The sequence below is a fragment of the Crotalus tigris genome, unplaced genomic scaffold (assembly GCF_016545835.1).
Source record: "Crotalus tigris isolate CLP2741 ecotype Arizona unplaced genomic scaffold, ASM1654583v1 scf7180000024359.8030256, whole genome shotgun sequence".
In the NCBI taxonomy this organism is placed as follows: domain Eukaryota; kingdom Metazoa; phylum Chordata; class Lepidosauria; order Squamata; family Viperidae; genus Crotalus; species Crotalus tigris.
In genome coordinates, this window is record NW_024100528.1 from 6238665 (window position 1) to 6255617 (window position 16953).

At 35.4% G+C, this 16953-nt stretch overlaps 1 protein-coding gene across 1 annotated transcript in view; it reads left to right on the forward strand.

Moving 5' to 3' along the window:
* Positions 1 to 3923: 3923 nt before the first annotated feature.
* UPK1B (uroplakin 1B) overlaps positions 3924 to 16953 on the forward strand; it is a 34561-nt gene continuing 21531 nt past the window's right edge. The window contains exons 1-2 of the mRNA XM_039327334.1: positions 3924 to 4042; positions 15262 to 15349. Of these exons, the coding sequence (XP_039183268.1) occupies positions 15281 to 15349 (69 nt within the window). The 5' untranslated portion in view covers positions 3924 to 4042; positions 15262 to 15280. The remainder of the gene's footprint in view (positions 4043 to 15261; positions 15350 to 16953) is intronic.

Consider the following 16953-nt stretch of genomic DNA (forward strand, 5'->3'; position numbering starts at 1 on the left):
TGCTGCCACCAAACCAGACAGCGATGCAGTTTGTTAAAATGCTCTCAATCATACCTCTGTAAAAAATGGCAGAAGGAGAAAGATGTGCTCATCCAGTGCAGAAAATGCAGAGGCTGGTTTGCACGCTTCACTAAGGATGATTTGTGGAGAGACCATTTCAGATTGTCAGTTATCTGCACCCCCAGATACTTAATACTGTTGACCAACTCTACAGATGCATCCTTGATGCTGAGTGGAGTATGTCTATGCTGGCTCTTTTTGAAATCTACAATGATCTCCTTTGTTTTATCAACATTTAGAACCAGGTTACTTTTATTGCACCATTCCCATCAGAGTCTTCACATCTTCCCTATAAGCATCTTTGTTGTCATGCCGGATAAGACCCACCACTGCTGTGTCATTTTGTCATGTTGTGGTTTATGCATTGTGTAAACCAGACAATTATCAATATATTCATCAAACTATGGCTAAACTGTTACTTCATGCAATGGGTAGCCCAGTCAAAGGCCGAAGGCTTTCGTCTGCTTGTTCTACAAAGTCAATTTATTTAATCAATTGTGTGTGGTGCTAGTATCTAATAAGTGGCTCTTTCTGTTTTAAAAAGAAATGGTATAAAGATCATTGACTTCTTAGTGAATCTGGCCTCTTATATTGCACCATTGCCTTGTTAAGCTAGTTGGGAGGAAATATTCTCTTGCCAGTAATTCCAGCTGCAATAGGGCAAATTCCATTCTACCTTGACACCTAGGCTTATGAATGAGGGGATTAACTCTGCAACATGTCAGGGATTACTTATTTGCAAATTATACCAGGAGTAGGTGCTCACTCTCAGCTAGAAGGGTGTTTTTCATTCTTGTGAACTTTAAGATGTGTGAACTTCAATTCCCAGACTTCTGCAGTAAGCATGGGAGTTCACAAAGTTGAGAAACACTGAGCTAGAATATAGCTTCTCTTCTGATGACAATCCCTGAACCATCAACTCATGAATAATTCACTCTCTGAATACCAATTAAATATAGGCATTTTCTTCTGGCAAAACTGTGCCCATAGTGAGCAATGGGTTCTTACGACCACTGCATTCACTTAACAACTATTGCAAAAAAATGTTGCAAAATCAGGTCAGTCATACGACTGATCCATTTTATAACCATTACAACTTGTTACCATAATGGGCAGGTTCCATTATGGAAGTAACTCAAGAACAGTGGTGGGATTCAGCCAGTTCGCACCAGTTCAGCAGAACTGGTAGCTAATTTTTTGTTTCCCAGGCCCAGAATGGATTTCCGGAAGTGGCATCCACACAGAGAACTGGTTGTTCACATATTTGAATCCCAGAACTGCTCAAGAACTACCTGTAAGGTTGCACATAACTTTAGCATTGTTCATCATAGTCAGATTCTTCTTCATCTTTTACCACTTCGCTTGTGTTCGGGGCAAAATCAGTGAGCAGGCAGTATCTTAATAAAAGAAGGCTTTTAAATTTTTTCTCTATGGCAAAATGTTACTATTAGACTGACTGAATTATTATTGAATTTGGACTCCACCCAAATGTTAGTCATTAAAGAATATTATTTTGCTTCTTAAAATTAAAGGAAAAAAAATACTTTCTCTTTGTGCTAGAAAGACACATTGACTTTGAGGCTGTGGACCATAGCTGAATTACAAACTACCTCATTGTATTCTAGACCACTTAATTATGCATCTCTCCCCACACTGTGAGTTTATAGTTCAATGCATGTGCAAACTCAGAAAAAAATGAGTGACGTGCATAAACCATGGTTAATGTATCCATGGAAAAGAATATAAAGTAAATCCTGTTAAATTACTTTAATATAGGATTAAGGCATGGCTGGCTGGGTAATTCAGGGAGTTGAAGTCCACAAGTCTAAAAGTTGCCAAGGTTGGACACCTCTGCTCTAATAGAAAAATGAATGGTTGAATCACAACATTAAAACAATCCATGCAACACTTTCCTGAAATGTAGATTTTAGATGGGAGGAAAAATACATTTTTCATTTTATAATAAGAATTCTTTAAATATCTATTTATTAATTTGTTAAATTTCTGGTCTCCTTTTCCTCCAAAGTTCAAGACGGAATATAGCACCTCCTCTTTTCATTCTTCCTGCAACAAAGTCCCTGTGACTATTCTGGCATAAAAGACAATAACTGGCCCAAAGTCATCAATAAGCTTCATGGCTCAGGAAGGATGTGAATCCAAGCTTCTCCTGTCCTAGTTCAACACTTTAAACAGAGCTTGTTTTCCTTTCTAACTGTAGCAGAATAGTGAAAACACAGATAACTGATCACTTTACAAAATATATTCTTCTACTATTAAATGAAAGGCTACACAAGCATCATCCAAGTTCTTTTATCCTGGCTCCAAGACCAACTAGCTGAGTCCAGGTATTTTCTGTGAGAGAAAGAGGGTGAAGACAGCCCTCCCCTAATAGTTTTCAGAGTATATGGTAGATGCACCAGGTAGAGTGCGTCAGTTGGCAAGATTCTTTTATAGGCTTGGAACAATAAAGAATTCAGCTTAGAAGAAATATCCTGTGACTTTCTTGGTTTTGGGGGCTGACATAAGGAGGTAATCAGTCAAATAGCTCAGTTTCATGCCATGAAGGGCTTTAAAGGTTAAAACCAGAATCTTGCATTGAACCCTGAAGCAAACTAGCAACCAATACAAATCATGGAAGTCAGAGCATGCACAGTCTTATTGTGCTGAGGTAACCCAGGAATAAATACAGTACACAGTGGTTTGTATTTAAATGGTGGTTTATATTACACTATCTACATATATACACTAGAAACAAAATACACGAGGTGATACAGCAAACTCCAATACACAGCAATTACAGCAGGAAACAGATGAGAGAGAAAGACTCCAGCAAGGCCTTCCCTTTTATACTCAAGCTCTTAAAGGGATACAGACTCCTGCTGAGTCATTCCTAACATTGCATCATTCATCTCACATTATACAAGCTGGTTAGCTTCTAAATCATTACCTTGACAATGGAGCAGAGTGTGATATGTGCTGTTTTGGGAGCACACATAACTGTCTGCACCATTGCTTTCTGTACTAATTGGAGCTTCTGGATACTCTTCCATGCCTTATAAAGAGACTCCCTGAATAGAATTGCATTTTAAACTCAGCCGTAGTTACAACTAGAGTAGCTGCCCTATACTCCATAATAAGCCACACACAAAAAATACAACATTGTGGCTTGATGACCATATCATCTAAGACTGTGTAGAATTATGGCTTAGAATGGCCCTATAGCAAGAAAGGCAGAATAATACTTGTTCATTTGTACATATAAATAAAATAAATTAACACAATAAATGGGTCAAGTCAAAGTGTTTTACAGTCAGGGCATCTGCATAGGGGGACACTCAAAAAGCCAATTTATGACAGTACAAATACTGACTTTTTGACCCCTTTATCCCCCACTTACACCCCGCATATGTGTGCCTATAGTTTACAACCTAAACTTATGGACAGAAAGGAGCCATGAAATTAACCTTCCTGAATTTCATTTTAAATATAGAGTTGCACATATCTTGTGGAAGACTCTTGAAGGGAAGGAAAATGTCATCAATACAGCTCCTTAATCTTCTTGTTCTTTTGCAGAACACTGCCTTAAATGCCATTTTATATTGTCTTCCAAATAAGGCTGCTTCCTTTGTATATATTTAGTAAAGAAAATAATAGCTCTTTATTTTTTTTCCTGATTTACTTTTAAAGATCATATGAATCACTTGTTAATGTTTGATGGCATGTAATAATAGAAACTTCATAAAGTTTGGTGAATGGGTATGAGTACAACTACATTCCACTATAATGGGTAAATGTTGCGGCTCAAGAGACCTGCTGGCCCTATCACAACTAAGAACTGGTTGGACCAGATTAGGGTCGTGTCATACGATAGATCTTCCCTTCTGACCAATCAAATGCCATTGTTCTTGAGTGCCTTGGGCACTTTTAAAAAGTGACTGAGGGGGTTGGCATAGCGAATTGCTTGGTTTCAGAGTGAAGGAAGGTGAGTAAACTTGTTCTTGAATTTTGATCTAAAGTGTCTTTTCCTATTGTTAAATCTAAAATATTTGCAAAGTTAGCACATATTAATATCTAACACTAATGAGATCAAAACAAAACGTGTCACTGGGTTGCTTCCGTTTGATCATGCTGGCTAAATAGAAAACCCTTAAATTATTTACATACTTTACAGTTTAATCTAAATGTGGGTGTTGCTTTAAGCTTTTTATTTTTATGTTTCCTAGAAGAAACAAGTTATGAGGCTATTGCTGCTTAATTTAGGTGAGAAAAACTTGTAGAATGCAAGTGAAAAAATTGTAAGCCTTCTCACTGTTTTTGAGCAAACAGTTCCTTTTTAATCAGGAAAAGCTAACAGAAAGTGATGCCTGTAAATGGAGGTTGTAGCTTTATACCTAATTCAAGTTATTTTACAGATGGTTTCAGCATTTTCCTTGCTGAGTTATATGCAATAGAGTAGCTGACAAAGCACCATTATGGACTGGTATCAGTTTGAAAAATGTTCTGTACATTCTTCTAAACTTTATGGGCCATCTATAATTCTTTAGAATGGTCCCTTATTCAATTACCAATATTGTATTTATGCTCAGATCCAGAGTTGAATCCTTAAAATATCCATTAAACTTGATCTTACTTGGAAATGTTATTCAGTTCAGTGAAGCGTATTCCTGTATATAAATGGTTAATATCTATCTGTATGCTACTAAAACTGTCTTCAGTTGGGCAAAATGGTGTATCACAGGGTAACAATTTTTTAACCAAGGTACCTCAAATGGGCTAACCTGAAGAATGTATCCTAAGTGTGGAACCTATTATTCTTATGAATTGAAATTTCAACAATCTTCAGATCAGTTGTATTGGTCAAGTTATAGTCAGTGCAGCACTTCTGTGATCAACCGTGATCTTTCAACATTATTTCTGATGCTCCCTGCTAGCTTCCCACAAGCAAAGTCAATGGGTAAGCTGGTAGGAAGTCAAAAGTTGCTCCTGTTCCTGCTGCTTTTTTTGCCTGCCCGTGGTCATTCTGGTTATCAGTTTAGGTAAGGAAATACCACTGAAATCATGACCCAATGGGTCATGGGTTGTATAGCTTTTTATAAAGTTTGATTTAGCTGTCATAAGCTTCTTGTCAAGAGACTTAATTCTTATACAATAGCATAGTTTGTATAACTTACAATTAACAGCTGGGCAAAGACAATTTAAGCTAAATTTTCCTCAGCTATTAAGAATCTCAGTGTAAGATAAGATTGAATAATTTCCAGTTATATTTGCAAATATTAAGATTTCATGTATTTATCAACTCTTTTTTAAAGCGCCTTTTCTTTCAAGACACTGAGCTGGATCTTGACTTTGTTCATTTCATTATTATGGTTATTAGTTTACATAATATGACAAATAAAATATAACTGATAACAAATAAATGTTCAGTCAAAAATAAAAAAAACACTTGAAGGAAAAAGGATACCAAGCCAATCGATGTTCTTAATTTAGTTGCATTTATGTAAATTTGTTGAAATCTAATGATGGTTTTATCTGGATACAATCCAGATTTTCCAATGCACCTTACTCCTTTAGTATAAGAACAATGAACAGCGTGGTGGCCTAGTGGTGAAGACGCTCGCCTCCCACTCTGAAGGTTGAGAATTCAATACTAGGTAGTGGCAGATGTTTTTCTCCTAGGTACAAAGAAAAAATATCTGCTGCAAACTCTGCATGGTGTCAGGAAGGGCATCCAACCAGTAAATGTTCAGCTCCATTCAGTTGCTCCAGCTCTACCCCATATTAAGGGATTATAGGGTCATAAAAAAGGAGTTGGGTAAATTCATTGAAATCTAATGACGGTTTTATTTGGATACAATCCAAATTTTCCAATGCATTTTACTCATTTAATATAAGGATAATGAGATCATTATCTTAAATTTATCATATATTACCATTTGCAGTTGTTGACAGTCAAAACAGTTGCTGGCAGATAAGATGACACCTTAAGACTATGTTGTCAATACTGTTAATACTATATAATAGCCATGTTTGTCGGTGTGATTGAGGTTTTTGTTGTATAAAGAACAAAATAAAAAAACCAAATTCCTTTTTGCTTATTCTGTAAAAAGCTCTAATAGTAACAAGTTCAAAGAAAAGAGGACAATTTTTTAAAAAGATGCTAAATATGCTTTGAATATCATCTCATCAAACAGTGTAGATGGGGCTGGTGATTTAATATATTTGAAATGTCATCAGTGTAACCTTTTTCATTATGATAGTCTCCAGATATGTGTTGGAAGTCACAGCTCCCAGAACTTTTAGTCAGTCATTGACCATGTTCATGGGAGTTTCTAAAGTATTTTGAGTATTTATATATTAAAATTTGAAAAACACTATAAATATCCATAGCTGTACTGCACCAAGTATGCTGATTTTATGAAGGTTTAGGACAAGGCATTTTCTACTACCAGATAACAAATTAAAAAGGCAGCATGGTTTCAATGGAAAAACAGAAGTTTGTTTCTAATGCAATGAATTAGATTCAGGGCATGTCACTACAGATCTGTGTAATGTCAATGAGGGATTTGAGAATACCTTGCCAGTCCACAGAAATTTTGCATTTGTTTGACTATGCTTGGATGCTTCTCAATTGGTAAATTGTTCTAGCATCTGGTATCAGCTCCCTATTCTAAAAACTGATGAATAACCAACTGAAACTTACACTTAACAGGCACTGTTTGTGATTTTTTTTTTTTTTGATTGGCAACCTTGCTGAGCTTTAGCTGGAAGCTCCAAAATATATATGGGAAATGCTTATACCCTGACTATGAGACAGGATAGTCAAGGAATGATTAAGCATATCCCATCCCATTGCTAAGAGTAAACTGCATTCATAAATACACATTAACTTGGAGTCATGATCAATAAATATAGTGCAGTTTGCTTGTAGCTAAGTAAATACAAGAGACTAACAGAGACCAGAGAAGAACTTTTTAAAACAGCTGCATTTATCTTGCTCCAAATATTCATTAATAAAAAGCACTGAGATTGTTCTGGTCTGAGCAGCCCTATAGATTTCATTTATAGATTTCTGCTTTCTGTGCCTCAGTATATTTTCTTTAAGACATTGTGTCTGGACTAGTCCCATACATGCAGATAAATGCAGAGATATATATCAGTACTATCCATTCTTATAGAGTATAATAAATCTGGGATTGTTATTTTGTTAAATGTTATAGGTTGGTAAACACACTTAGAATGTTGAGCACCAGTTATAATTTAACTGCTATGATGGGCATGACCAGTTACAAGACTGCTTTAGAAATACTGCATAGCCCATCTTCCTGGCTGTTGGCAGCAGAGCAGTCAATACTGGCATAGGGCCAAGGTTAAATACATCTGATGGGTTTATGACCAAGTAGCCACTGCTGAAGTTGTAGCAACTCTATTCCTGAGGAAAACAATAGTACATAATTCTTCACAAATGGCAATAAAACCCATGGAAAGAAGTTTATGAAGAAATAGAGTAATCTTTCCTTTAAAGATGATGGCCCCAGGTCTGGAGGTAACTATTTGGCTACAAAGCAAGAACAAAGAGCATTCTGAAGTAGGTCTAGCAGTATAAATAATTGCATCAAAGCCTTTGGAAAAGCAAGTTGCTGATTGTAGGCAGAATTGGTGGGGAGAGCCAGGAGCTGATTGAAAAATCTTAGAATGGAAACATGAAATGACTGCAGGAAAAGCTGGATTTTGTTAAAATGGAAATGGCATGGATTAGGAGAGGGATTCTATGAGTAACTGAACTAAAATAGACAGGAATGGGACATTTCCAATCAGATAAATTCAAAATGTTGTATTTTGGAAGTGAAACCCAAATTTAAAAATGGAATGTAATTTCTATCAAGTTTCAAGGATAGTCACTTAGTTTCTTGATTATATAGGTATATGCATCATCAATGGAAGAAGAAATAGATGAAGAATTATATAGAAAATTATCAGAAATAGTAGATTCAGTACCAAAGAAGCATGTTCTAATAATTTCTTATAACTTTAAAAGAAAAGTTGGAGAAAAATGTATATGATTGGAAAAATTAGATTAGGAACCTACAATGATGCAGGGCCCATTTTCTATACAGAAGTCTAATGCATTATTTAAATATAAAATATGGTTCTACACCTGGACATCTCCAAATGAACAGCACCATAATCAAATAGATTACATAGCAAGAGACAGAAAAGTTCTGATGAACTGTTGATGCTGATGCTGGATGCGGATTGTGGATCAGTCTATCAGCTACTAATCACAACAATACAAATACGTATCTGACAGAAAAAGTCTAGAAAATTTCCAATCCCAATACCTAAAATTCATTTCATAAAAATATAACTAAACCTGGACCTAGCTTTTTGCTTGTTGAACAATCAAAAGAACCATCAATTCAGTAATTACAGGAAATCAAGCCAGAATGCTCACTGGAAGCAAGGATCTATTCAAGCTGCTGGTTCTTCATCTATTACCTCCAAAAAATTATCATTTCCATCAACAATGCTCTGATTTTTAATGTTATCTGTCCCTTTACCTCCTTGATATTACAATTATCTTTTCTCCTTTAAACATATTATACAATATTTTTCTGCTTTATCTTTCATGGTAATCATTCTTTTCTGCATATTTATCCAATTTGCAGGGAAAAAAAATAACTTCCTTATCCCACCAAACATTTTCCTGTTAATATACTTGTGGGATTCTGTAGCATAATCCTTCATGCCTTGTTCCAAGACGTTTCCTCAACATCTTTCCTTACATCCACTTCCCATTCATTTTATTGGGAGATTATATTCTAATCAGATTTTGTACAGGTTTCATGCTTTCACTTTCCCAGGCATTCTTCCTTCATTTCTTTCCATTTTTTTTCAATATCCACTTTCCCTCCAAGTTCAACTCTGGATGTTAACAAAATTTTGATCTGTAATATACGCTGAGCCTGTCATAACTCTCATATTGCTCACTAATTCTGTCTTTCATCACAGACAATCAAATAAATAAAGCTTTTATATTTGCATTCATATACATATGAATAGACTTATATTCAAACACATTTAAAACAAACTTTTAGATATTTTTCTAAACAACTGCTTATCAACAATTACCATTCTTTTTCATTTAATTTCATTCCTGTATTTCTGAATTGCCCAATCAGTTTTCTATACTATGTTGTCTTTTTCCCAGTCATCCTTTCATGTCATCTTATTGAATATTTTTCCCTGAATTTCATTCATTCAGAATGATCCACAGTTTTTCCCATAATTCTTCCATTGTTAGTGTTCAATGGATGTAGCATCCAGCTGTCACCACCGTATGGGTGCATATGCACGCACGCACGCACGTGCACACACACACAATTATATCACTTCATCCTTTCTGCCATTCATTTAGCCCTTTCATTTATAAATGCACTTTCACTTTTATGCATGTACTCATCAACTCCACTCCACAAGATTAGTACAACCTTCATTCAGATCCTCCCCTTCCCTCTTTTTTTCCTTTGGTTTCACAGCATCACAAGATATCTGTTTTTTCTTGCTTACATTTCATTTATTAGTTAATGCTCTTTATGTTTATTGTTCTTATCATTTGAGTTTCAGTTTTCCATGCAACAGGGTCATCAGATGCATCCTCAGATATTGATCTTTGCCTCCATTCCGGCTTTAATTGGTTAAGGTTTTAGCACATTTGGCTAGCATGCCACCAGTGAAACCAATGCCCAATTTTAGCCCAAGCATACTCCTGCTGCTATATGCAGGTTATAATCTTTAATCTAGAGAGTCAGCATATTCTTGTCCATTACCAACCTATTAGGTGGCATTGTACTAACAGATAGTTTGAGTGCTTCATTATTTCCCCAGTGCATCTTTTGTATTTTGTGTCACCCATATACACTAAAGCCAGTTTGGTCTAGTGGTTCAGACACTAAGGTAGAAAGGAGGAGACTGTGAGTTCTAGTCTCACCTTAGCCATGAAAGCCATCTGGGGTGATCTTGGGCTAGTAACTCTCTCTTAACCCAACTCACCTCAGAGGGTTGTTGTTCTGGGGAAAAGAGGAGGAGGAAGGTATGTTGGATATGTTCGCCACCTTGAATAATAAAGGCAGAATATACATGCAATAAGTAAATAAGCAAACAAACTAATAGCTAAGGCCAATCTTAAATATAGTGCTGAAAACAAACATTCCTAGTTCTTAAGAATCTTCAGAGCATCAAAGTGTTCAGGCATAATTTATTTAGGGGAAAATTAGGAAATGAAATATTTTACAGAGAAAGAACAGCTCCCATTACCCAATGGAATTTCTGAGTATGCAAGCTGGGACATGGTAAAATAAGGTTCAATGCCCATAGAAGATTCTGTTTTCAACCACACCCTTTCAAAAATATTTCTCTTTTATACAAGGCTTCTGAGGCTTTGGTGGAGTCAGGGTGTTTTCCCACTCTTTGTTTACTTGCAAAAAAAATCTGTTGGTTTTTAAGCTTTGGTTCTACAATTATGAAAAGCACTAAAGCTCAGTTAGGAAGTTTCACACACAACAAAACAGCCAGTTCCAGATCATTCCTGATTTGAAAAGAAATATCTCTATAGGCGTGTAGCTGCCTTGTCTTGATCCCCAAACCCATGTGTTACAGCTGAGATATTTTACTAGCATGGTGATATAAACAAGTCTAAATGCAAAACTTTACCAATGCCAGTAAACAGTTTGGGGAAGGCTGAACTAGTTATAGATATTCCAGTCTAGCAGTCTCTAAGAGTTTGGAGCTGTAACTATGATAATTTCTCAGCCAGTTATTTGTTGGACATAGCGGATGTAGAATGTTGGGAACTGTAATTCAACATATCTGAAGAGCATTGAATTATAGGAGCTGATTTAGAAACTTTACTAGACATCTTAGAGGTCACATAGACATTTCATTCTATATAAAGACAGAACAGAATTAATTATACTGCTCCTTTTTTCCCTCTCACCTTCTTTTAACTTTCTATTACTTTGTGTAATAGAATATGAATATTACTAGCATCAAAGGTGCTAAAGAACCCTTGGGCATCTCAAATTTTAACGTTGTTATTTCAGTAATCTTTAAGCCATAAGAGATTCAGTACTGTATTCTTATTTTACTTATCCAAAAAAACAAAGCAGAACACAATTTCTCCATATGATTTTTAGAGCCTTTCAAAAAGCATGTTAGCAGCTGGGAAGCAGTAATAATAGCTCTGATAATAGACTACTAAGCAAGAGATACTAAGAATTAAAAAAAATAAAGGGAAAAGATCAGTACACCAGCTGCTCAGTGAAGAAGGCAAAACATTAATAGGTAACACAGAGAAGGAAGAATTACTCAATGTGGTTCAGTTTTCTCTAGCAGATATACATGTTCTATCAGGAAATTGAGAAGTGTAGGATGAAGGAGCAGGATTGAAATTTGAGATTATACAAATATGTTTACAGAATACCTATTCATTTCGAAAAAGTTTAAACTTGAAGATCAGGTCAGTTACTTCCTAGAGTGTTGAAGGAATTTGCTAATTGTCCAGCTGAACTATGTACTATCTTTGAGAAAAACTGGAGAATTAGAAAAGTGCCAAAGGAGTGGAGGACAGTAAAAGTTCTCCCCAAAGGGGCAAAGGAAATTTCAGAAAACTTCAATTTAGAATATTGTTAGGTATCAATTTGAAATATTTTAAAGCCAATCTGTAAGGATTTAATATGTAAACATTTTGAAAACAAAGGTATACTTATTAGAAGCTATCAAGAAATTGTGAAGAACATATCTTGACAAAGTAATATCTCATTTTTTAAATCACTTCCTTAATAGATTATGGAATGTTATGTCTATATCTTGACTGCAGCAAAAGATCAGACAAAATTGACTAGCAAGCTGACTATTTATAGATTGCAATAAACTGATTACATAGCTGGCTTACAAAACATATGGTTATCCATAAAATTGGAAAATGGTATTAGGTGGTATGCCACAACAATCTATCTTATATGTGACTGAAGAGAATGCTTATCAAATTTGCAGATGATACAAAATCAGGTTAGGTAGATTTAACATAGAATATAGAAATAAAAATCAGACATAGTTTAAAAATAACAGATATAAGTGCAAAGTTCACAAAAAAAAACAACCCCAAATCAAATGTACAAGTATAGGATGGCAGCTATCTGGTATGCCAAGTGCGCATGTGAAAAAGATTGTGAACATACTTGTCTGCAATTGAGTATGATCCAGCAGGGTCACATAACTGGAAAGAAGACACTCAGTTTGCATCAAGGGAATCATAGTCTCGAAATTACAGAAAGTAATCATTCTAGTCAGTCCTGCTTTGGTTAGACTCATCTTGACTAGTGAGTTTTTTCCCAGTTTGGAACACCATATTTAATCTTGAAAAAAGGATAACTCAGGAGAAACATGATAGAACTCTTCAAATATCTGAATGAATATCGCATTAAAGAGAGTTGTTTTTCTCTCTTATCAAAGAGTATAAGACACAGTTGCTGGATTTTTGTAGTATTTGATCAGGGATGAAGCAAGTACTCTTATGACATTTTGCTGAAAATGTAAAAAAAAGAAATGGTGATTTCTGAGTTTGCTGATTTAAAAGATTGAAAATGAGATAGAGGAGAACAGTGTAATTTAATCAGAGAGAGGGATAGTATGTTGTTCTGCAAATGCTGTAAAGAACACTGGAAGTCTTTTCTTCATCTTTTTCTTGTCATCTTTATTTGTACTGTTTTGTTCACACTTTTTGCTTTTTTTCTTTTTCTTAGTCCTCTTTTATATATGTTCTTATGTTTAATTTTATTTATGTAAAAATCCTTATTAAAATTATATGTAAGCAATAGATTTACTGAAAGTATAAGAAGGAACCAAGGACTATATAATGTTAAAAGGATATCCACATTTTCCCCCCATCTCATAACTAAAAATAAACAAGAGCACCACATTTCATCCATACAAATATCACTGAATTTCTCTTCTCCTCTGAAAGAAATAAAAAAAATGATTGAAAAAAAAGTAGGGAAAAAGTAGTTCTGCATAGCAGTAGAAAAACCTGCATAGTAATCTTGTTCCTGCAAGTACATGAGAGAGAATGGTAGAGAGGGTGTGTAAATTCTATGGAAGATACTAAGGACTGGAATGTTGAGCAGAAAGTTTCAGAATTTTAAAACATTCAACTGGAATGTTACTTTCCTGGTCTCCCTTGTTCTAGCTGCAACTGGCTCTTTGAATTATTTTCTCAGCCGGTTCCATAATAGTGTCTGCAACAGAATTTCTGATGGGTGTGACTTTCTCACCCAAAAAGGTTGAATCAAGCTTGCTGTAGGCTATCTGCTGTAAAATAGGAAATAACATTTTCAACCATGAAGCAGAAGCTGTAGTCCAAGATTGAAGGAACCTCCCAGGTAGGTGTGAGAAACTACAAAAAATCTCACTCATTGCCTTCCTAGGAATGGTATAACATGCAAGAAACACGATACTTTTAATTCTAGCACAAATAATCAGGTAGAGAAATGAATTATATGAATCAAAGCATGTAGAATGGATTCCAAAATAATATCAGAATTCAACTGGAGAATTGCATTTTAAGTGAAGCATTTCTCATGTTCATTCCTCACAGAAAACCATGAGTCATATAAAATATTTATTAACTTTTAGGTGGGAATTATTACTTAGGAACTGATGAAGCTTTTGAACACATATATTATAAGAAAATAGAAATACAAATATTTTCTTACAATATATGTGTTCAAAAGCTTCATCAGTTCCTAAGTAATAATTCCCACCTAAAAGTTAATAAATATTTTATATGACTCATGGTTTTCTGTGAGGAATGAACATGAGAAATGCTTCACTTAAAATGCAATTCTCCAAATGTAATTTTGAATAGCAGAATCTGTTCAGTTTGGCTACTATGGAGATTGGCTGATGGGTGCCATTTTAAATACTGTATGCTTTATACAGGTGGTAATATTTGAAATATTTATCCTGTATATTGTGCAGGTCAGAAGGAGAGCTGAGAAAATATCTATAGATTCCCTCACATCCTGGTTATAAAGTATTTCAACTCCTTTCTTGGGACGTTGCTATATGACATTGCATGCTAAAACAACTAGACCAAGGGACAGTGTTTTCCCTTGTGTCATCACTCTGCTGAACACCTAATCCTCACCTAATTCTCTTATGTCTATTTATCCATGTTGTATGGCTATAAGTACTATTATTATCTTTCTCATCTTCTCTACTACTCCCTCTTATTGTTATCATTATGATGATTATTACTCTGTTGCTTTGAATATACATTGAATACTTTTGCATTGGAGACAAATTCCTTGTGTCCCTAATCATACTTGTTCAGTAAAGTATTCCATTCCATTCTATTCCATCCCTCAGAACTAAAGGATTATAAACATGTTGTTCTTTAAGAGTACCACTTTATAAATCCTTGGTAAGACCACAACTGAAATATTGCATCCAGTTTTGGTCACCACATTACAAAAAAGATGTTGAGACTTTGGAAAAAGTGCAAAGAAGAGCAACTAAGATTATTAAGGGCTTGGAGACAAAAACATATGAAGAGTGGTTTCAGGAAGTGGGTATGGCTAGTCTAGAGAAAAGAAGAACTAGGGGTGACATAATAGCAATATTCCAGTATTTGAGAGGCTGCCACAAAAAGGAGGGGGTCAACTTATTTCCCAAAGCACCAGAAAGCAAGACAAGAAACAATGGGTGGAAACTAATCAAAGAGAGAAGCAACCTGGAATTAAGGAGAAACTTCCTAACAATGGAACAGCTTGCCTTCAGAAGTTGTAGGTACTTCGTCACTTTTTAAAAAGACTGGACAGCCACCTGTCTGAAATGGTATATAAGATCTCCTGCTTGAGCAGGGGGTTGGACTAGAAGACCTCCAAGGTCCCTTCCAGCTCTATTCTGATTGATTAAGATATTATTTGCTAATGAAGTGAGAACAGGTGTTCTTTCCTGTATAATTTTAAAAGTTATTGTAGAACTGTAGGATTGGTTTGTTGTGATTTTTTAAATCTTTGAGGCTTTTTATTACAGTCTTGGAAATGGCCGAAGATTGTGTGGCTTTCAGGGTTCAAAAAAGGGGGAAAAGACAGACTTTTTGAGAGAACCTGCAGTATTAACACATGTATAATTCCTTTCTAGATTGAATTGCAAACTGAAGATGGCAAAAGGAGAAACTGGTGTGCGATGCTTTCAGGGCTTACTAATTGTGGGAAATGTTGTCATAGGGGTAAGTAATTTAACAATGGCTTCTTCAAAAATATATCATTGTCTAGGACCTAGGTTCACACATGATTAAACCATGATTCTGGAAAAAAATAGCTTTGTAAGCTACAATTGATTACATTGATATATCATACTAAACCCCAAATTCTGGTTTAGAAACTGCAGAGATGCATTTTATAGAACAAGCTAAATCTGAATTCCAAATTTTTTAGTCTATAGCATACAAAGAAAATACAAAAGCAAATAGTGGGAAGGATAGGGAAGGGGAAAGTGAATAGAAAAGTGGAGAAGGGAAAAAAGAAAAAAGTCATTGACCTCTGACTTCCTTTGGTGCAGTAAAATAGAATATCAATATCAAACCTCAATTTTTTACTTTTACAAAACAGTATAAACAAGCCATTTCAATAACAACAGATCTATCTAATTGGTAAAGCCCAAAATCAAAATTTCATTTTTTTTTCACCTCAAGCACAAAGTCCAGAAACGATTTCCTTGTAACAGTAAAAGTATTTCTATTTTTTTTCTTTAATCATAACAGTCAATTTAGCCATCTCTGCTAGCTCCATCAGTCTTTTGCAACCATTCCTCCATTGTGGGAATCAATGTAGTCTACCACATCTGAAGGTAAACTAATCTTGCTGCTGTCAATATATATAACATCAAGTTTCCAATTTTTTTTCCAGGTCTTTGTCCATTAGCCCCAAGAGAAAAGCCTCTGGTTTCCTTTCCATATTCACTTTAAGAATTTTCTGTATTAACATATGAATCCTACTCCAATATGTTTTTGCTTTATCACACGTCCACCATAAATGATAAAAAGTCCCTTCTTTACACATAAATAAGCTAAATCCAACCCAACAATATATTTTTTTTTGTTTTGGTTGAAATTTGGAAATGAAATTTGCTATGGTAATTTTATTTTGCTTTAGTTGAATGCATGAATCCAGTCAGTCCCTTGCAAATTAACAACCAGTTGTTGCAGTATGAAGGATTTACAAAGGTAGTAATGGATACCAAAATACAGTGGAGACTTTTTATGCTGTTTACTACATACAGTTATTTACAACAGGGATAAAAACACAGTTCTGGTATCAGGTTTCACTCCCAGGTTTCCCTGTGATGACTTTTCCCATCTATCTCTTCTCCTTCCTCCTCTTCCCTTTCTGTCTCAATCCCTTGTTTCTGGGCTTGGTAAGAGAGAAAAAAGAAAGAACTGAACTGGAATGGGATTATTGGAGTGTACTTAGTGTTGCCTGACTTTTTTTCCAGCTCAGTTGAACACCTGTGTTGGCAGAAGAACTTCTCTCAGGATCTTCTGTCCACTTTTTCCAAACCAGGGCTTCTCTACTGGCAGCTGATTCCCCTTCTTTCCTCCACGGTCTTGGGTGAGGCCACCAACTGCATCCAGCCAGATCCCTCTTTCCCCTCCTGAGTCGTGCATCTTCAATGGAGCTTGTTCCTCTGGGTCTTCACTTCCATATTTCCAGGGAAGCCACCTTTGGACCACCACTTTCCTTTCCCCAAACAACAACCAATACTGGCCTGGAAGTTTCATTTCACTTCTCTCCAGCCTTTCTCCCTTCCCCTTCTCTGTTCACTCCAATTTTA